Source organism: Athene noctua, chromosome 26 (genome assembly GCF_965140245.1).
Source record: "Athene noctua chromosome 26, bAthNoc1.hap1.1, whole genome shotgun sequence".
Classification (NCBI taxonomy): domain Eukaryota; kingdom Metazoa; phylum Chordata; class Aves; order Strigiformes; family Strigidae; genus Athene; species Athene noctua.
This window is the reverse complement of record NC_134062.1, coordinates 2524155-2544832: the sequence shown is the minus strand read 5'-3', so window position 1 is coordinate 2544832 and position 20678 is coordinate 2524155. Positions and strand designations below refer to the sequence as shown.

Here is a 20678-nt window from a genome sequence, read left to right as displayed (position 1 = left end):
ATAGACTGTGACTGGAATACTAGGCAGCCTTCCCCTCTCGCAGGAACCATGGAAGACAGACATGGAAAAGGTAAAGCAGAAAATTGAATTGGATGTAAACAATAAGGAGACTCAGACATGTTATTGTCAAAGTGAGGAAATCACCCTACGAAAACGGGTTGGTTTCTACCTCAACACTGACAGTAAAGTACCAGTATTCATGGTGTGAACATTCAAAACAAGCAACACCAGAATAACAGCGAAGGGGAGCTAGGGCTGAGAGCAGATCACACCGTGGCTTTCAGCCCTTCGAAAACCTCCTGTACTCTTTAGGAGAACTATTCTGATGTTGTTCCCGGTGAGGGAGCTGTAAACAGATGTTATCCAAAGGTGAAGATCTGCAGTGCCTTGGTCCAACACTCGGTACACAGCATTTACAGCTCAGGAACATTCAGTTTGTTTTTCATTAGGTGATGTGAAATCCGTTTGAACGTCAGTGAAAGCTGCTCACTAGGGCTGCAGCTGGAAATGACGATTTAAACTCTAAGCATTATACTGATTTTCTTCTTTATCCACAGGCCTTGTCCCCATCACAATTGGTGCCAAAACCATAAGTCCAATTACAGGTGAAACTGGGCCTGTTATAGGTGCTCAAACCAACCCCTGGACGCACAATGTCATTCCCACTGTTCAGTCTCTTGGAGTTTTACCCAGAAGAGCTACAGATCCAGATCTGGTAATTACAACTCCAGCAAACTATATTTACTTACAGGTTTGATGTCTGTGGGAAATTCTTTCCTGGTGCTTTTCCACTACCGAAGGGAAATTTCACTTCTTTCTATGTCCTATGAGTAGAATTTTCTTACAGTGCAAGATGCATGTCATTTTACTTACCTCTCCTCGTTATCTGCTCTTTCTTTTCCTTCTCTCTGTATCTTCTGCTGATCTTTGTACCTTCTATTTCATATCCTTCCCCTACCCCAAAACACACACTGTATTCAGACATGAATTATAACACGCACAGACTGAGGACTTCAAAGCATTCATCACCTGTGGCAGGAAAATTGGATATATGCTGTCCAAAGCACTGGAGATTGCATCACTAGCTTCAATAACCTTCCTTCAGCTTCCTGCAGATCTGAGCTATTATGTCTGTCGTTGCTTTACAGCTGGACTTTCTAGAAAAGGAAATAAATTCAAGGCACGTATACTGGCATTGCAGAAGTAAAAAGGAAGAAGAGCTTCTTAAAAAGCTGAACTCTCTATTTCTTCATGTTCTTGATGCTGCAAAAGCGGGAAAAGCACAGGAGGTACGGCGCATTCTTTTTGCAGATGGCTTCCGTAAAGTTCTTTAAAAATTCCTGAAGGGAGTCTTGGTCACATGAATCACATTCGGATATCACCGATGCTGCTCCCAGCATGGTGGGGTTCTGAATCCAAGTCCCTTCCCTGCCCAGTACGGTGGAAACCAAAAACGTAAATGGAGACACTGTTACTTCAGTTCCAAGCATAAGGGAATGGTGCCAGGTGTCCTAAGAGAATCAAGAGTTCAAATTCAGTATGTGTCTATAGACAGCAAGGACACCACAATTCATTCTGCTATGGGAAACAGGGGAATTGCAATCAGTTTCTACACACTCAGAATAATTAAAAGGCTTGAAAAAAGCAATAACCAAATTAGACGGCCTCTTGCTACGTCAGAGGAGAGCACCACAACGGGTCACTATCTCACAAGTATGCAACACTATCCAAAACTCCCTTTCCCCTTCTGTTTCTTACAGATAAAATACAAGGAAAAAGTGAAAGACATTGAGGAAATGTGCCATTTTCTTAAAGGATCCTCTCTGCAGGAAGCCGAGAGACGAACCTCAAAATATTTTAGTAGCCAACTGGCCACCGAACTCTCCTTGCTATTCAAAGGTACAAAAGGGTAGCCACAACCAGAAGAGGGGGAGGCAGGGTGGTACATCGTTTTCTGGGATGTTTGCTCCCTCTGACGGGTTAGCTTAAGCCTTACAAACTACTTATGTCCTCCTGAAGCGAGACAATACAGAGGTAGGATCTGAAAATTTGGGCTGTTCTAAAAGATGGTGTAGATGTGGTGAAGCACAGTGAGAAGGCAAGTTAGTCCAGATTTGCTCAGCCCGTTTCCAGAGGATTATCAATGGGTGCTGCTGCTAATACTTGCTGTTTATAGCCGACAGAGATGAAAGAGAACAGGAAATGCAGGTTCTGCTGGAGATCAGAAAGGCACTGGAGAAGCTGATGGAGTTCGCTGAAAAGATGCAACTAGAAGAACAACGAATATATATGCAGCTAATAGAGAGAGAAAAGCAAAGGAGCCACATCTCGAGCACCGAGCCAGGAACAAACCTGAAGCTCAGACAGGTGAGGACACTGCTGGGTTGGGCACAGCATGCCCAGTATCAATGCACAGAACACTCTGGCCTACCTTAGAGAGGCGCTGTAAAACGAAAGCTCTGAAACCAGTATAGTGTGATATTTCCAGTTCCAGGAACTGATAAAGGGTTTCTCCTTTCCCATCTGGCCTTCTCTCCATCCCAGAACGAAAAAAAAAAAAAACAAACAACTAAAAGGGAAAAATAAAGTGGAAAGACAGGCATTAACAATGACAACAAAAAGAAATGGTGACAACCCCTGCCGTCCTAGACACCTATCGATCAGATATTTAATGATAGACTTTTGGCAACAGCCATGTTTCACTGGACTGTGTAAATGGAGCTGGATTTCATCAAGGAAAGAAATCCAAAGAAACTGTAGAACTGCAGCAGCTCAGCTAGGAGCGGACACAGGCTGCACTCTGGAGTTGGAGGGAAGACCTGACAAAAATGCTTTTCTTTATTTTCCTGACTGCAGAAGATTCTCCTTATGTCAGGAGCTGAGCAGTCACTGACAGAGAATAAACGCAACCTACCATATAAAATCAGAGCTGCTAAAGCTGGAACAGATCCCCGAGATCAGGAGGTTCCACTCTGCCAAAAAGCAGTGGATATTCCCTGTAGGGCTGAATCCATGCGCAATCAGATGGGGTATTCACACAGATTAATTTCTCTCCCTCCACTCCTCCTTCTTGCAGGGAATGCTAAGAAATGTCTAAAGACTTATAAGATTCCCACACAGGTAAATCCAGATTCAGCCCTTGAAAACATCATCAGTGCTTCTCCAAGTGTTACCTAGTACCAGAGAGAATGCATCTACTTCTGTCCAGGCAACACCAGCTGAAGTAAACACAAAGCTTTTCACTGACTGAACAGATGGCAAACTGACTTTACTGAAATACAGTCAGAAAGGGGTTTTTTGGGCCTTTCTTCACATCATCTTCAGTTTCCGTGACTGTTCTTCAAGGGCTGCCTAGACACTAGTGCTCTAGAGCTGTTGGAGTTACACCAGCTTTATAGCTAGTGACTCGTTGGATTACGTGTAAGAAAGCAAATAAAAGCCAAGTTTCACAATTCACTTGAAGCAGGCTTATATTTTGTATCATTTCTTCCAGGTCATATCTGCCCTAGCCTCTGAGTCTCAGGAATGTGTACTGAGACAACAAGCTAGTGTGGAGACTGCGTACACCAAACTGGAATATTTGAGGGACTTGTCAAACATCCAAACACAGCAGACAAAGGTACCTTCAAGCAAACAAAAAAGCAATCATGTGACTTACTTTCTAACAAAAGCATGAGCACTTGCCGTGTTCTGAGAATATTCATCCAAGAACACTGCTGCAAGAAATCAGAACCCTGTAAAATAACAAAAAACTTAAATGAGAATTGCAGAAGTTGATTTATACAGCACATAGCAAAGTCTGGGACACTTGGAAATTCAACTGAGTTTCACTTTGAAAAGCAGTTCTTCAAAAGCAGGGTTAGAAAAAAGAATAGAGTAGAATAGGAATAGAGTAGGAATAGAATAGAATAGAATAGAATAGAATAGAATAGAATAGAATAGAATAGAATAGAATAGAATAGAATAGAATAGAATAGAATAGAATAGAATAATAGAATCGTTCACTTGGAAGGGACCTACAATATCATCTAGTCCAACCACCAAGTTGTCAGTTTGTCTGTTTGCAGAGAGATTTTGAACAGCTGGACACCTGAAGTTTTGTTCTTCCTAGGGAAGAAGCAAGACATTAGACATTCTACATGTCCTGCAAACGTTTTTTTCTGGATGCAAAATTATTTTCAGATAGGCTTGAGTGCAGAGGATCACAAGTCCCCCTCTCTTAAAGGCACCTTTTAAATCCCATAACCTGTGATGTCTTAACTGTAGGCCCAAATCCTTTTAACAAGACTCAGCGAATCTTTCCATTAATTCAATAGCCTCAGGATCTGGTCCTTACTCTTTGCATTAACTGGTTTCCACATTCCATTTTGGACCACTTACAATAAAAAGATTAAAATTAATGCACTTCCCTAATCCTCTTTCTGTTTCTTCAGAGTCCTTCCTTTAAAGTTCCCTGGGAGGTCTCTCTGTCGTCCTCTTCTGCTCTCTCATTCCCATGACACCATCACTGTTAATTAAATATCATCTTATTAGTCCAAATGAGACAGGGTTATTAGACCACAATGTTGAACAGAAGATATTTTATCACATGTATGGCACTTACAAATGGATTCCAGAAGAAACTGAGGACATTAAATACAAGTAATGCAGTTCAAATCACATCTTACAACTTTTATATCAGCTTGAAGGATGTGGAAAAAAAATCTGAGAGTTGCAATCTGTGAAACCATAACCATTGCAAAAGGTTTTTAAGGTGCTGAGGCAAAGTGCTGTAGCTTCTTATTGAGTCACTGGACAAGTTGCATAGGATGGCTATAAACTGACAATATAAAGTTTTCATGAGAATGCAAAGAATACCAGGATGCTTTTTTCAGTGGTATTTTTTGAAAAGGCTTTGGTCTCCTTTGTGCTGTTTCAGGCGTTTTTCTCTGGGTCACAACAGTGTTTTGAAAACTATCAGACAACCAGATTTTATGGCATTAGTGGGATCTCACATAGTACCTGCAAGGTCATCCAGCAAAACCTGGTCTCATTACTCAAGTCTACGGTTCAGATGCTGGAGGAAAATAGCAAAAGTAGTTTATCACCCGAGACAACAGGTAAGTGAGGAGATAAAGGTACTGTCAGGTACCTTATTTTATTCTGGCCTTGAAAAACATGTCGTTGGAACCCGTCAACTTTGAAAATCTAGAAGGAGATTCTCCCATCTGACAGCTGAAAATTAGACTTTGGTTTCATTTTGTAAGAATTAAAGATCTCTTGGCACTTAATGAGTAAACCCCGCATCATTTGTGTAAACTTGCTGCGGGGTGGGATCAGCCCTGAAATAATTTGTAAGGCTCAAAGTTTCTCTTGCCAGACCTCGCAAAAAAATGTATATTTTGCAAAATAGGTAATGTCTTCCTCCACATTTAGAGTGTTTCTATAAGTATAAACACAACTCCATTAGAGTAATCTGTTAATAAGCTGAAAGGCAGTTAAAATTCAAAGGGAAGACCATGAGAAAAGGGCGGCGCATAATTTTAATGTCTTGCATTTTCTATGCATCCCAGTTGAGCTGGTTTACCTGGAAAACCTAAGTGGGATGCTTTAAACTTTGGAAATAAAAAAAAAAAAAGCATTGTTTTTATGCACATGAACCGGTTCCGTGGTTTTAGTCCTGCAGCTCCTGCAGAACAGAACATCTAACCTCAGTCTGACAACAGAAAATGCAGTACAAACCTAAAAATCAATAGTAAAGCTTTTACTTCCCCTGGTGAAAACATTAAAATGGCAAATTACCTTCTGACCAGGCTTTTAGTTATGTACAGGCCTGCCAGCCATATATGAGCAAATGGAGGTGGAAAATACAAGTTGTTCAACTGCCGATTAAATTTTAGTATGCAAAACGTACAGTTATAATGAAATATCCTTCCCCGAAACCCTAAAACCAAAAAGCATAGTGGAATTTCCAAGAATGTTGCTCTGATAACGCCCTAGCAAAAGTACTACTTGCAAAAACATACGTTTCCCTCTCCATTCTGAACAAGCACGGGGCAACTATCCGTATAGCTGGAGCCTGAATCATCAGTGTTTGGAAGATCGTTTCATACAGGATCTCTTCATTAAGATCAGCTCTAGTGCTGGTCTAACTCACTCAGAAGTTTTGTTTTAATTGAACATACTTTCTTCCTGTTTAAACAGACTTCCATCTAATATTTGAGATATATGAAAAAGGAGAAAACTAGTGAATTGGATACTGTAAAGAGTTTGGAGAGAAAGATATTTTCTCTGCAACATTAACATCTTCACCCAGACTTCACTGTCATGCTCCAAACAGCAGCAGTATTTACCTCTTTCACTTTACTTGTCTACGTAATTCCAATGTGTGAAATATTTGCTCAAAAAAAAAAAAAAAAAAAAAGGTAGGAGACGGATTGCTGAGGAAGCAATAATTCCGTATTTGTTTACACAGGTGGTGATAAAACTAAATGTATAAAAGCCTCTTTTCTTCTTGGTCTTCTGAAAGATGTGAATGATGAGCTCCGAAGTCATGCAGTGGCAGCTGGACTACTGGGAAGTCAAAGGCTGGACAAAGGTAAATCTCACCTCCGTTCTTTGTTATATGAAGGTTAGAACTTGAGTTTAATGCGAAGATTTCAGTTTCATCACTCAGCTGTTGGTTGTGTTAATTGTGATAAGATTTTCCTGAACATACATAGTAAAATTGCTCTCCTCTTTGGAGAAAGTGCTCTGCCAGTGAAGGGGAGAGGCTCAGAACACGGAATCATTGGCTGGTGCTGATCAGCTCTGAGGCCCATATAAATAATGTCACTTTGCTAGGCCTCAGTTCTCAGAAATTTCACTAGTAAGAATAAATTTTGGGCATTGCCTAAGGATATTGAGCGCTTTAACTCTTAAAAGAATTAAGAATGCATCGGAAGGGCTTCATTTTGTATTGAACAATGATATTATGAGGTGAGAAATGCAGCATATTATACACTTGTATTGCAGTGTTACGTCTTGGACAAACAAAATTAAAATAGAAACAAATTAATCTAATGAAATTAATTAACAAATTAATCTTGCAGAAACAGCAAATACTTCTCAGGGTATACACGATGCCTTGATGACTCAGGAAGGGGAACTAACAGTCGTTGATCCTGCAACCCTTTCTGCAAGAGAGTTTGTCATTTATCAGTACGGCATCTCCATCCTACAGTTTCTCAGACTTCACATTGATGTAAGTTTTTAACATACCGATAATTCCAAAAGACGACAATTATCCAAAAAATTCTTCAGCCAACAGGCCACGAAGTGTCTACCAATTATAACGTAAGGTCAAGTAGAGAATGACCAGTGTGCAAATGTCAGGAATTTAATTCCATTTATGTTTTCTCCACAATGGTGTAGGACTGTTTTGAAGTCAAACCTCTGTCCCACAAGCTCCACAGTCACTTCTTATATTTGCTGTGGGATCTTTCTTGAGCACATCACTTAATTCTTGCATTACTTAATCCCTGCATATTGCATAATAGAGTGATCAAACATATTTCCTTTGTAACCTGGAGCAAGGATTCTCTCATTTTCTTTGTACAGTTCTTCGCACACTATGGCTTTGGTCTAGGTAAACTCACCAGGGTCTTTTATAACAACATTAAATAAATAATAATAAAAATCATGGTGACTACAGCCAGAGCTCCAGGGCTGGAGCACACTTTCATTTACTTAATTAGAAAACTGGCAAGATGAACTACTACGATTCGCTAGGGGTTTTTTTTTAAACAGTCTCCATTTTCATGTGGTATTTTTTGGCTCTGTGTACTCACTGCAAATCAAAGCTGACATTTAAATGAACTTTTATGCCATTAATCCCTCTTACTCTGCAGACCTGATGTGCATACACGCTTTTTACAGAAGCATTTTTCCTTCTCTTTGCAGGCTCCAGAAATTAACCTCTGTGTTGCCTCCAGAATACCTCCTAGTAACGCCCCAGGCAATGCCTTCAGAAACTCTTTCTTTTATCAGGTTTGTCAACTTCACAGCTAGCCGGTCTCTGCAATATTTTCATATCCATTAAGTTCTGGGACTAGGAAGTAAAATGCGAAAAAGTTTCATACTTTTCAAGTCTAGTATGCTCGATGCTTTCTAGGAAAAAATATCAATATAAGAAATCCTCAAATGTTAATAGTGTGCTCCAGATATATCTGAACACAAACTCTAAGATACTAAGTCTGAATATATGTTTAATGCGAATGTCACACCCAAAGCACGTTTATTAAATCAGCTCTGGTTACTCAGTTTCTCATGTCCAAATTCTACCACTTCCATTTCTACCTAATTCTCTATAGCTCAGCTTTATAGAAGTCAGCAATGTATCAGCATTTTACTTGTCGTAATTAAATTTATTTAGTGTTATTTGTGAAATAGAATTAGTGTTATTTATTGCTAAAACTCTGGGGTGTTGAGAGAGAAGTTTTCGAAAGTTCATGTATACAAATATAAAACTGTCTAGGAACAGAGAATGCAAGAAGGCTTTAGATTCACATTACAGAGTATTAAGCCAAGTCTTATGGCAATGCTGCTGTCTTGTGTATATGGATAATCCCCAGCACTCTCGTTTGAATCTTTTAACTTCCCTAAAAGTGAGACAAACCACTGGAACAGTTGCATCAGCTGAGCTCACTACTGCTGTGCCCTTGTCTCAGCTCTGGGTATTTTTTTCTTTCTCAGAATTCAAAGAACAATCTATTCATTCTAAGGGACTGCCTGAGTTCCGTAGGAAGTTTCCTTCTCCTCCTCGTGCACTGCTTAGCTCACATCGCTGCTGCTGACTTCAGCCACGATGCCAACCCACTTTTTCTGAGGCTTTTTTATCAGGTACATCAACACGTTCCAAATGTGATTACGTTATAGCAATATTTGTAAAAGATTACCATTTTACAAGTAGGGGGGGTAACACCTTTGTACAACTTTCAATAATAAAAATGAAAAGGAGAGATTTAAGACAGTTAACCATCACCTGAACTGCCGTTACAGTTACACAGTGGCCTTTCACAGAAAGATTCATATTCAAAATTCAAAGAACTCTGCTGCACCTCAGGTAAAGCAGTGAGACGGCAGAAAAATCCACCAGATCACGCGTTAACACCCTGCCTGCGTACAGACACCACTAACTCAGAAATACCTGTTTGTTCCACTGACAGCTAAGGGGATCAGAACAAACGATGACATTCCAACCACCAGTACATGGCCAGTACACGGGAGAATCAGAGCACGCACTTTCATCACTGTAGTCCTGACGCAGAGAACAGTTAGACCAGACACGTTTGTTGAGAAAGAAAAATGAAACGGCAGCGTTCTTCCCGTAACATCTTGATGTGATGCAACTCTTTCCATTCAGCCTTCAATAAAGTGCACTTTTGTATTGCAGGGGACGGCCATTATCATCTCATTTTCCCCAAAGGGATTCCCAGTGTACACACAGGGATTTCAGTCCCCTGCTGAAAGCTGCCCTTTATGAACGATGGTTCTTCTCATGAGTGTCATGTTGGGCTACCAGCACTGTCTAGAAACCAGCATAACACAAATATCCCAAGCAGGATTCCTCTCATGCAAGGCACCATGGTTTCATCCCGATCTTGTCTTTAACAGCTGCATAGTAACCCCATTCTGCAGCACAGCGGTGGTCTGTATCAAACCCCCGTTAGACCAGTGAAGTTATTGTTCCAGATTAAACAGGCTTCAGAAGTGAAAACCAGTCTTGATGCCCTGCTATTGCTTGATTCCATCTTTTTTCTCCCCCTTAATAATATCTCTAGTCAGTGATTAGCTGTAAAGAATTGTTTGACTGCTTCCAGGTCTTTCAATACAGTGTGGGTTTTTTTTTTTTCTAGGCACTAAAGGCTTGTCTTAGTGAAACATTCTCTCTCAAACTCCAGCTCTCAGCAGTTCTACACAGTGATAAATCACGTGAGATAAGTCAGATATTGATAAAGAAAGAACCATTCTCCAAGGAGGAAATAAATCTCATCTCCCAACTTTTTGAGGTGAAAGTGAAAAGTCTCACAGACATGGAAGCCTTTGAGAAGGTAATAAGAAAGATCATGAGACCTAGTCTGGTTGAAAGCTCACCATCTCTATTTCCCAGTTTGTAACAAAAAAATTTAAACTTGGCTTATAGATGCCTCCCTCTCCATTGTTTGGTAAGGTCAGACTCCAGTGGGATGTCAGCAGAAGCTCTATACATCAAACCCCTGAGCTTAAAGGTACCTGTAACGTATTGGAAAGGCACAGCATTGGCTTTCTGCAAAGAGATGTTCCTAAACCATGTAGCCAAAAACCTGTTCAGCCACCCCTTGAGTACCCAGATCTAGGATTAACTATCCCATCTGCACAGTGATGGTAAAACTACTGTGACTCAAAGTAGAGCTGGTGAAGAGAGGGGCCATTGGTACCGTCAGAAACAGGTGTACACTTAAATATCCTCAAGGCTATGCATAAGCACAAGCAGTTTGAGCTATCTGCACAGAAGCCAACTCGGCAGCAATCCAGAGGGAAAACTGCTGCCATCCAGGGGAACCTCAACAAGCTGGAGGAATCAGCTGACAGCAGCCTCCTGAAGGTCAACAAGAGGAAGTGCAAAATCCTGCACCTCAGAAGGAGCAACTCCATGCACCGGCAGATGCTTGAGGTCGCCCAGGTGGAAAGTAGATTTGTAGGAGAAGATCTGAGCGTCCCTGTGGACAAAGTTGAACATGAGCCAACAGCTTGCCCTTGCTGAAAAGGTGACTAACAGTATCCCAAGGCTGCATTAGGCAAATTACTGCCAAAAGGTCAAGGGAGGTGATCCTTCCACTCTACTCAGCACTGGTGAGGTTACACCTGGAGTAATGCGTTTGGTTCTGGGCTCCCCAGTACAAAAGAAAAACTGACATAGTGGAGACGGTCCAACAAAGTGCCACAAGGGTGATTAAGACACTAGAGCACCTTCCCTGTGAGGGAAGGCTGAAAGGGCTGGGACTGTTTAACCTAGAGAAGACTCAGGGGGAATCCTACCCATGTACATAAACATTTGCAGGGTGTGTGTAAAGAAGATGGAGCCTGGCTCTTCTCAGTAGTTCCCAAGGACAGAGCAAGAGACCACAGACACAAACTGAAACACAGGCTAGTCAGTCTCAACACCCTTTTTTTTTTTTTTTACTGTGAGGATAAACACTGGACCAGGTTGCCCAGAGAGGTTGTGGATCCTCCCTCCTCAGAGACATTCAAAAGCCACCTGGACACGGTCCTGGGGAACAGGGTCTAAGTGGCTCAACAAAATACCCTCCAGGGGTGTCCCCACCCTCAACCATTCTGTGACGCTGTGGGAGGCCATAACCACTGATTTAAGTGCAATGCTAAGAAACTTTTTACTTGCGTTAATATTTTAAGAGCACAAAAACTGAAAAGCGTGCAAGGGTTGAAGTGGGCTCCCATATCTTTAGCCGTAGATACCCAGCAACTAGAACTGTGTTACACAAGTTAAGCTACACAAGCAGTTGTCATTTCCATCTGAAAAAACTCCTATCAGGAAAAATTGTTTGGCTTCACGCAAATCGTTAAGCAGTACCACAAAAAAAAAAAAAAAAAAGAAGTGTTTAAGGAGTCTGTGAAAAGTCTTTTAAAATTAATACCGATCTGCTTTCTCCATTTTGGTGCTTATTGCGTAACACGTGAAGAACCACCTCTTGCTCCAGACGAAATTTCAGGAACCACTAAACGACAAGTTGCTTGCGAAGAAAAAGGAGCATTTCCATCATGCCTCAAGCAGCTCTGAAAAGGGCAGCTTTGGATGGAGGACACGGTAAGAATGATCCGACAGGAGATATTATTAACTTGTATTAAGACAGCGACAACTGAACGACTTGGGGGGGGGGGGGGGGGGGGTGTCATATAAAGCAAATCATGACACCTCTTCATCATGACCTCACTTTATACTACAAAGCCAGTCTCCATAACCTTTTACATCCAGGCATGTTGCATGAAAGACAGATCAAATTTGATGATGGGGTACGTCACAGAAAGACTGATTAGTCCTCTGTAAGCTACCGTCACTTTCTCACTAATAGAGAAGTTTTGGTGAAAATTGTCTTTCTGGCTTGCTCTTGTGAAGAGTCTGTGGATATCACTTTAATGGTGGAATTTCTCCTACCTCATTTTAAGCATTCCTTTCCATTTTTTTTAGCTTTGAAGAGGAAACCTGCGCTTACTTGTCCCCTTCAGAACTTGAGGATAAAGTGGATGTGTTAACTGAAGAGCTGGTGCATATCATAGAGGATGAACATCAGTTTTTAAACAGTAAAGGCAACGAAGACTTGCTTTTTTACTACCTTGAAATAACTAGTTTGGAGAAAGACTGTTTGGTAAAACAAATAAATGCATTAGAAGAGAAAATAGCCCTAGGCAGGAAGCTGTAATGGTACTCAAAAGAGGACTTGGGAGGTTTGGTTTTAACTTGGTCCTCTGCATTTGTCCTCAGGCTTTAAGCCAAGGTCAATCTTGTATTTTTGTTTTAACTATAGTGTATTTTTCCTCTTCATACTAAAGGCTCATTAAATTAGGAGTGAAAGCAATGTAGTCATTTAAGTGATAAGACTTTAGCCTAAGTGACTTGACGTTTCTGGTTATATTCAAGTGGTGAAGAGACAAACATGGTTGCAAAAGCTCGAACTCAAGAGTTTCCAGAAACAGAAGAAAAATACAGGATCACTCAAAATTGTGCTTAGTGTTTAAAAAAAAATTAACGTATCACTCCGCTACACATTCCAAAGCCTCTGTAGCCATCAGCTGATAGACTTTTCTTTTGACTTTATGAGACAGTGAAAGCTATAGATATAATTAACCCAATTAACTGTATCTACACAATCACACGTCAAGAGCAAGAGGTATTACCTCCACCACTGAAAGCAACTCGCCCAGCCCAGCCAACCTTTATTTGTTCTCAGTCACCGTGTTCCAGCTGCTCTGTAGTGTCCCCTACACGGGAGCGCAGATCCTGCACTGTCAAAGACTGGCCTTGCTCTTAAGCTTGGCAAGACAGACTTTCCTCCTCCCAAATTCAAGAGCCAAACCCTGAAACACATGAAACATCAGTGAAATATTACCTCTTCTCTGTCTACCACAGCCTCTAGTTTAGGTAAAAAGCAAATGGGAAACAGTAAAGTCACCTAAGATCCTTCTCCACCAGTTCAAGAACTCATGGAGGCACAGGACAAAATTCAAATTCTTTCATAAATCACTGAAAACCCTCAACACTAATGCTGTTACCTCATTATACATCAAATATTCAACACTGAGAAGTGGTTGGATTATTACAATTTCACAATTTATGTGTCCATTCCCTTCTCTCAGAATTGCTGCATCGCTTGTTCACACCTTCACCCCATACACAGATGCTTGTTTTGATATTTCTAGGAAAAAAAAAAAAAACACTACTGATTACAATAAAGGGATTAAGTCGTACTCTACAAGTTCTATTGTCAAAGCTGCAAAAATTAGTTTGAAACAGTGCTTCTGATTTACCGTGATGAAGCAGCCTCTCCTCACATCTTATTTACTCAGCTCATTCAACGACCCCAAATTGCAACATTCACACATAAAAAAATACTTCAAAATGAAGCCTTCTCAGAAAGGAAATTATCTCTAGTTAGAGGAAGTGGAGGATTTTTACTTTTTACATGAGTGATCTACCAAACCCTATTAATATCAAGTTTATCGCAAAAATCTCGTGCAAAAGTACACGTGACTGATAGGGGTTTGTTCTGAAGAATTACGGACCAAGCCATGGTGAAGCATGACCAAGCCAGAGCTGTGAGAAGAGTTGATCACAGCCCTTAGGCTCCTTCTGATCATTCCCACCCACATCCTATTGGAAAGGTAATAGGATGCAGTTTATTGAGCACTTGTGGCTTGACACAAATGTTAGTTTTTTCCCCACCTATATGAGATTTTAGCTAAAAGCAATACTACAGTTTTAATTTTTGCTCTTTGCAGTCGCTTATACAGGGAGCCCTCCAGTCTTGAACTGCCTCCTAGTCATCTGCTTTTATAGGACAAAAAAAAAAATAAAATGCTCCTGTTCAGGGCTACTTATTAGCAGATTTTTTTCCATCATTACTTATTAAGTAATAATAGTTTGAGTGGAACAAGTAGAAATGGCTGCAGTAAGGGACAACCATGGGTATTTACATGAGCCCTTAAGTTTTGACAAACTCAATTTTAACTAAATTAATCACAGAAATCATTGACATCACTTCTGCAACCCTTACGCGGCTCAGCAGGCAACGATGAAGTAGATGTCAAGTACAGGCAGTAGGAAGACATACTGCAAGTCAACAGAGCAAAGTCGTGTTGGTTTTGATTGTTCGAGACCACTTTTCTACTCAGTGCTGGAAACAATACCCCAGAGCATAGCTTTGAAGCCCAGCAGTATTCCAGTGAGTCCTTTTCCACTGAAAGGGGAGTCTCCCTCTGTCTGGACTTCTGGACTGCTAGAAGATAGTTTGACTCGGGCTGTCCAGAGCCATGAGAAAAGCTTCCTATGGGCCACAACACTGCGAAGTGGCAGGTTAGACAGCCTTAGAGATAACGGCTCCATCATTCTGCAAGGTGATGGATTAGCTTAGAGCCGTGGAAAGCTACACCACCATTTGTGTTTACCCCTCTCCTGCCCATAAGACCGGGTTCTTCTGACAGGTAAGCTATGGTCTAGAGGCAAAAGCCTAGCTGGAGCCACAGGGCAGTCTTTCACAGCTGCCCAGACCAAGGCTTCACTCAAGGGGGAGCACAGAGGCGATTCTGCTTATGAGGCCTGGACGTTTTGCTCACAAGGCAGCTGCCCTTGCTGCCTTCGCCAGTAGAAAGCAGACTATCATTCAGAGCAACTTGGAGGATGTTTTTATCTTCCTTGACTTGCTTGTAAAGCTTTTTGGTGAAAACACAACTCCCTTCAGGGCACTGATAGCAGATCAGACAGCTTTTAAAAAAAAAAAAAAAACACGAGTAGATTTATTGATATATGCATTTCCTTTTTACCTTACAAGTAGAGTTTCACATTAATTTTCAATCTTATGTTAACATTAATAAAACATTTAAAAGGTTATATAATAAAACCTCAAAGTTTCAGATGCACAGAGATACAGGGATTAGACAGGAAGCTCTTTCTGGTTTTATGAAACTGTGTAGTGCCAGCCTTCATCCCATAGCACAGCTCAGTGTTTCAACAGCCTACAACACGTGCAGCCACAGATCTACCGCTTGGTATTGATCCAGTGGTATCTATCGACACGTGGTCCTGTGAAAGCAGCTGTTGGCCCGTAGACTTTGTAATCCCTGTGCTGGGCATAGTATGAGACATCGGTCATATAGGTCTTCCTATGAAGATACTGGGACCAGGGCTGTATGGGTGCCTTGCAGTAGCCACTGAACTAAACAGCAAGAAATGAGATAATGTTAAAAATGTGTTTGGGAAAGAGGGGAGATTAGTCTGGCCATCAGCTGTCAAGTCTACTGCATTCCTTCATACGGGAGCCTAGAGGACAGATGTACTGAAAGCCACGTACCGTTCCCACACGCTTACCTGGTAGACACTGTTAGGATTGCTGACGGTAGGGATAGCTTTGGGCTCCTTGTTGAAGCTCTCCTCGTCCGAAGAAACGCCAGAATGATAGTCTAGTGCTGCTCTGTCAACAGCGTACCTGATCTGCTGGGAAAGCTCTGGGTTCTCCTCTCCTTCAAAGTGGGCAATTGTGAAGGGCCGGTTCTTCTCACCGTATCTGAAAGTGACTGTATCTGTATAACGCAGGTCTGCGCTGCCAGCACGGGCATCTGTTAGTAGTCACCTACTTACACTAGTAAGTACGCCCTCAGACACCGAAACTCTAACAGGCTCGGAGTGGCTCAGGTGCGTACAGGGCGCTTGACGTGTAGTAGCCACAGATGCCCAACTCACCTGCAACAAACCTCAAACGGGTCCACCCAGAGCGTCATCTCCTTTGGCAAGCCAAGCTTATTAAAGTCCACATTACTCTCCACACAAGCTTGCTCCAGCAGTGGATCTTTTGTCTGATGTTTGTTTATCCTTATACACCTGGGGAGGGACAGAGTGCAGATGGATTTAAGATTTCACTGCAACTTTGCAAGCTCTGCTCGCATAGAAGCTCACTCTATTTTCTCAACACATTTAGCCTGTTGCTGAAAGTTCTCGTTTATAGCCCCAATCAGCAAGTTAGCTTAACTAACTGATTTACAAACCCAAACAAGGTTTTGTTCTAAACACAACGCAGCAATTCACTGGTAATTAAGAGAATTAAAAGCACTTACAACAACTTCACAAGTCAGTCGAAGACCACCTGAATTCTGCATTCAAGAAGTCAGAGGGGTTATTGCCTTAAGATTTCCACCTCTGCTTTCTCATCATACCTACACAGGCACATACAGTGAAACCAGTTCCAAATTAGGTGCCTCTTCAATAGTTATTAACGCTTCTTCCCTCGAGCTTAAGGGATTCTCTTTCATTTTTGTACCACTTATTTCTAATTTAAGGGCTCCAGGCAATGAAATCTGTCATCTTGAGTATCACACAAAGCTCCGTCCCCTCCTCCCCTTTTAAGGGTCCTCTTACCTGAAGGCTTGTCCTCTAGATGGGTTGTCCAAGTACCAGTGATTCTTATACTTCTCAAACAGTATTGTTGTTAGCTTAGCTGAAAATTTCTCCATTTTATGCTTGCTCAGCTTATCTTCCCTTTTCACCAGCCTCGTGATGAAGAAGACCGTGGCAGCAATTTCATCTTTCATTTTAAATTGAAGTGCACAAGGTGCTCAAGCTGTTGGATAGTCATCAGTACAGATGAGACACTACTCCAGAAAGATTTAATAACATTAAGGTACTATCAACTTTCAAGGATAGATACTGCAAAACCTGCACAAACCATGACAAATAAGAGTCTAGATAAACCCAATTGCTCATCATCTGATAAATATAGCTCTGAGTAGTGAAACCAATTTAATGCATTAGTATAAGGCACTCACACTAAGCAAGTTCACAGAGTATTAAAAAAAAATAATAAATCAGCAGATAATACTCATTATATATCACTTATATGTCACAGTCAATAACCAGCAGCTCTTACAGTTATGTAGCTCTTTTACACACAAGGAAGACTACAAACATTACCTTCTCAGACCGGAGTTTTTGAAAACCTGAGATATGCTTTATAAATAGCTTCAAATAGTCACCAACAAAACAGACCTAACACTACAAGTACCTCTGTCATTTACACATAGGAGGAAGGAAGAGGAGAAAGAAGAAAAAAAAAAAAAAAACCACCAAAACAACCTACAACACCCCAACTACTTCCTCCCTCTTCCTCTCCTCCAGCTTGCTTGGGGTTTACATAGAACAGGAAATGATGTGCTCTGAGGAGTGTAACAATATTCAGGTGTGCACTGCTAAGACTAACTAACGTGCTGATTTCAAAGCTATTTCCAATCTACTTGCTTTTATTCCAATATCAGCTCCTTCTTTTAGGGCACATTGAATTGACTCAGTACTGCGTTCTGTTGTGTCCAGCAGTCTATCTCATAAACATCTGCGGACTATTTCAGTGAAATAATCACCGTGAGGACAAAACAGTACCAGGCTTATTAATCCGTTATTAAAATTGCAGTTGAGTGCTTCTAGCAGGCTTTACACAACACAAGCTACTTTCCTTATGAAGCCCTCACGTTTGGTATGCTTCATTCGGAAAACTGTAGGACTGGTTTTACCATAACATTAATCTTCCCAGTGATCTACATAAATGTTCATTATTAGTATAGATTTTTTTTTTTTTTTTTGAAGCATTTCACACAGGGTGTGGATGGCTCTGTTGAAGAGTTCATAGACAAGCAGTTTCTCAAATGTGAGTGCTTCATTGTTTAAAACTGCAGGCGATAATTAACGGGCACATTCAGAGAACAGCTGATGTGCTTTTTTTTTTTTTTTTTTTTTTTTCCCCTTGGCTGTTTCAGGAAGTTGTGCCTTCAGTGTCAAATATCAGGAACTGTCAAGACAAAAGAACAAATTAGGGTAAAAAGAGCTGAGTATTTGAACTAGCTCTTAATTTGACTGTAGATGGTGCAGCCAAGCAATTCAAGTGCTCACATTTCAGCCCTGTGAATAGATCATGAGACAAGACAGGGGATAAGAAAAATAAAGCATGAAGGCACAGATTTGCAGAAGTATACCCTAAACCTTGAATTTCTGACTATTTCTGGATTTCTTTTCTCCTCCACGCACACAGTTAGTTCCTTGCTCTTTACAGCTTCTTTCTACATCACAAAAAAAAAAAAAACCACAAAAACCCAACAACAAACAAAAATAAATAAATTTAAAAAAAAAAAAAAGAAAAAAAAAACTTATCAAGGCATTTAGTAAAAACACTGGGTTTAAGGGATGACTAATAAATTACAAAAAAAAAAAAAAAGTCTTTCTCTCCCTCGCATATGACTTTCTTAATGAATGGGGACCTTTCAATCACGACTCAGATGAAAGAGAAATCAAAGTCAGAGACAGATAATGACTTTTCAGGAAGAGCATTGAGCTGTACCAGGAGTGGAGCTTTAACACATGACACCAGTGTTGGGACCACAAGGGTATCCTTACGGCGTGCTCTGCACTGCGCTTGCTGGCCTGTGCTGACACAAGGATTTTATTCCCCACACAAGGCATTCTTCTTCTTTGACACAGAGCCCAAGAGGGCAGTGGTAGCTGGTTCTACGCTTTTTGGGGAATGATAGAACAAGAGGAAATCACTGCTAAACGCTGCCAGGAGGAATCTCCACACAATTTTTTATTTAGGAGTTGCTTAGCCTCTTTCTTGTGCAGCTTGGGAAGATTTTAACTTGCTGCTGACTGTCTGCATCTGGCACACCAAAATTAGCTCTGGGCATCAGACGAGCATTCTTGAACAGGCAAACTGGATTTTCATGCCTGAGGCCTGAAATTGTACTCTAGAGATTAAATTTGCTTTAAAAATCTCAGGCAATCGAGGGGTCATTTTCGGAGCTGAAAGGATTCCCTTGTAAACACTGAAGATGATGTTTACAGCCACATCCATTTTTCTTTGTTTTTAAGCATCTGTTGCACGGTGACATGTGGAAAAAGTGTTCTCAAGTGAACTTGAAACTTTGGATCACGTAGATTTTGGTACAGAGTGTAGCTGAGCTGCATAAGAAGTGAGCGCTGTAAAAAAATGAGGATTTCTGTCTCATTTTAAGAGTGAATCCATCAGTGAGAGGGGTCAGACTAACAGACACAGCTGGGTACAGGTCTCCTATAAACAGGGCTTCACAGACTCATTCATGCCTCACTACGTCTTCGGGTGGATTGTCGGCTCTCTGAACAGCTCTGGAACAATTTTGAATCCTGAGAGACAACGTGTTGTAACAGTCTAACCCTGCAGGATTTCCTCACAGCTCTGCCAGAGCTATACATTCCTGAAAAGCATTCCAGCATGCTTATCCAGCCCTCGCTGTGGTCCCCACATGTTATTTCTCCAAGAGATGATACTTGCTTCGTGAAGTATCTTAAATCTCATTTTCTGCTGGAGTTATAAACAAGTATCCCAGGGCTCTGCAGAGGGTAAAAGCTAGGATAGATGCTAAGTACGAGCCAAACTGATCCCTTTTCTACTGTCTTTACTTCTAAGAAAATGCAGCTGGGAACAGATCTGGGGTTTTTACATTCTGCTGACAAAAATCAGTGTCCAGGAAAATATCAAATGAGAGAGAGATTTTCTACCTAAAAAAAAAAAATACGGATAATGCACGTAATTATAGTTCTTGAAGTTCTTCTCAACAACAGTTTAGTCCACTCCGGGTTTCATGCACAATCACAGACATAGAGATTGTGACTCCCCTAGGGATGATGCTGTCTTTTCTGCCAAAGCTTAGGAAGTTGTTATTTAATCTGATTTCTTTGCCTTCATGTCATTTTTTTCACAATACCATATGATAATCTAATAAAAGATATTATTTCTTCCTATAAAGCTTGTTTTCCTTTTATTCTTGAACTACCAAGGCTAAAATAACATTCCCACTGCAAACCAGCAGCAGGCACCACAGGGAGTCCAGCTGGAGCTCATAATTTGCTCAGAGTTTCCATGTGGGATCTGACCCCGACACAGCTCAGTCTCAGGAATTACCCACTTACTGTCTTTTCCTCAATAGATGCCTAACTTGTTTGGGTCATCAGGACACATCAGTTGGTGGGACTTTGAACTGTCTCCTGACTTCCTACTTTCTTCAACCTGCCCAGGCAGGCCCTCTGAGTCAGGAAATTCTGTGACCAAAGAGTGAAGTGACTGGATTCCACAAAGGACAAACAAAGCGAAGTCTGAATCCCTACAGCACCTCCTTACGTTGAGTTACTTGTTTCCATAGTTAACATATAAACTGCAAGTCAGCACTAAACAAACTCTTCACCCGAGAAACCAGATTCCAGCAGTGCAATAAGGGGCTATTTCTTGCATGTTAGGAGGCAAAACCCAGGCCAAACTGCACACATTTATAACAACAAACACAGGAAAACTTAAGCAAAGCTCTTGGCAATTCATCCACTTGGCTCTAATTATTGAGGTTGTCGTTGTTGCAGAAATAAGGTTCTCAGAACTTTTTAA

At 41.1% G+C, this 20678-nt stretch overlaps 2 protein-coding genes across 2 annotated transcripts; one reads left to right on the top strand and one right to left on the bottom strand.

Moving 5' to 3' along the window:
* Nucleotides 1–1127: 1127 nt before the first annotated feature.
* Nucleotides 1128–12543, top strand: LOC141970573 (uncharacterized). The gene is made up of 12 exons (XM_074927188.1): nucleotides 1128–1289; nucleotides 1761–1899; nucleotides 2177–2367; nucleotides 3494–3619; nucleotides 4919–5099; nucleotides 6455–6577; nucleotides 7071–7222; nucleotides 7921–8007; nucleotides 8713–8859; nucleotides 9876–10070; nucleotides 11700–11824; nucleotides 12206–12543. Exons 1-12 carry the CDS (start codon nucleotides 1128–1130, stop codon nucleotides 12435–12437), a joined length of 1860 nt encoding a protein of 619 aa, XP_074783289.1. The 3' UTR covers nucleotides 12438–12543.
* Nucleotides 12544–15269: 2726 nt separating this feature from the next.
* Nucleotides 15270–16815, bottom strand: BTG4 (BTG anti-proliferation factor 4). The gene is made up of 4 exons (XM_074927557.1): nucleotides 16643–16815; nucleotides 15971–16108; nucleotides 15599–15794; nucleotides 15270–15446 (listed from the first exon to the last, which is right to left on the bottom strand). Exons 1-4 carry the CDS (start codon nucleotides 16813–16815, stop codon nucleotides 15270–15272), a joined length of 684 nt encoding a protein of 227 aa, XP_074783658.1.
* Between the last annotated feature and the right edge of the window lie 3863 nt (nucleotides 16816–20678).

Coding starts and splice junctions, on each gene's coding strand:
- BTG4 (XM_074927557.1), bottom strand. CDS start 16,815: ATGAAAGATGAAATTGCTGCCACGGTCTTCTTCATCACGAGGCTGGTG. Junction 16,109..16,642: donor TCTAGAGGACAAGCCTTCAG/GTAAGAGGACCC, acceptor GTCCCTCCCCAG/GTGTATAAGGATAAACAAAC. Junction 15,795..15,970: donor CCGTTTGAGGTTTGTTGCAG/GTGAGTTGGGCA, acceptor AGTCACTTTCAG/ATACGGTGAGAAGAACCGGC.
- LOC141970573 (XM_074927188.1), top strand. CDS start 1,128: ATGTCTGTCGTTGCTTTACAGCTGGACTTTCTAGAAAAGGAAATAAAT. Junction 6,578..7,070: donor AAGTCAAAGGCTGGACAAAG/GTAAATCTCACC, acceptor TTAATCTTGCAG/AAACAGCAAATACTTCTCAG. Junction 10,071..11,699: donor ACATGGAAGCCTTTGAGAAG/GTAATAAGAAAG, acceptor TAACACGTGAAG/AACCACCTCTTGCTCCAGAC.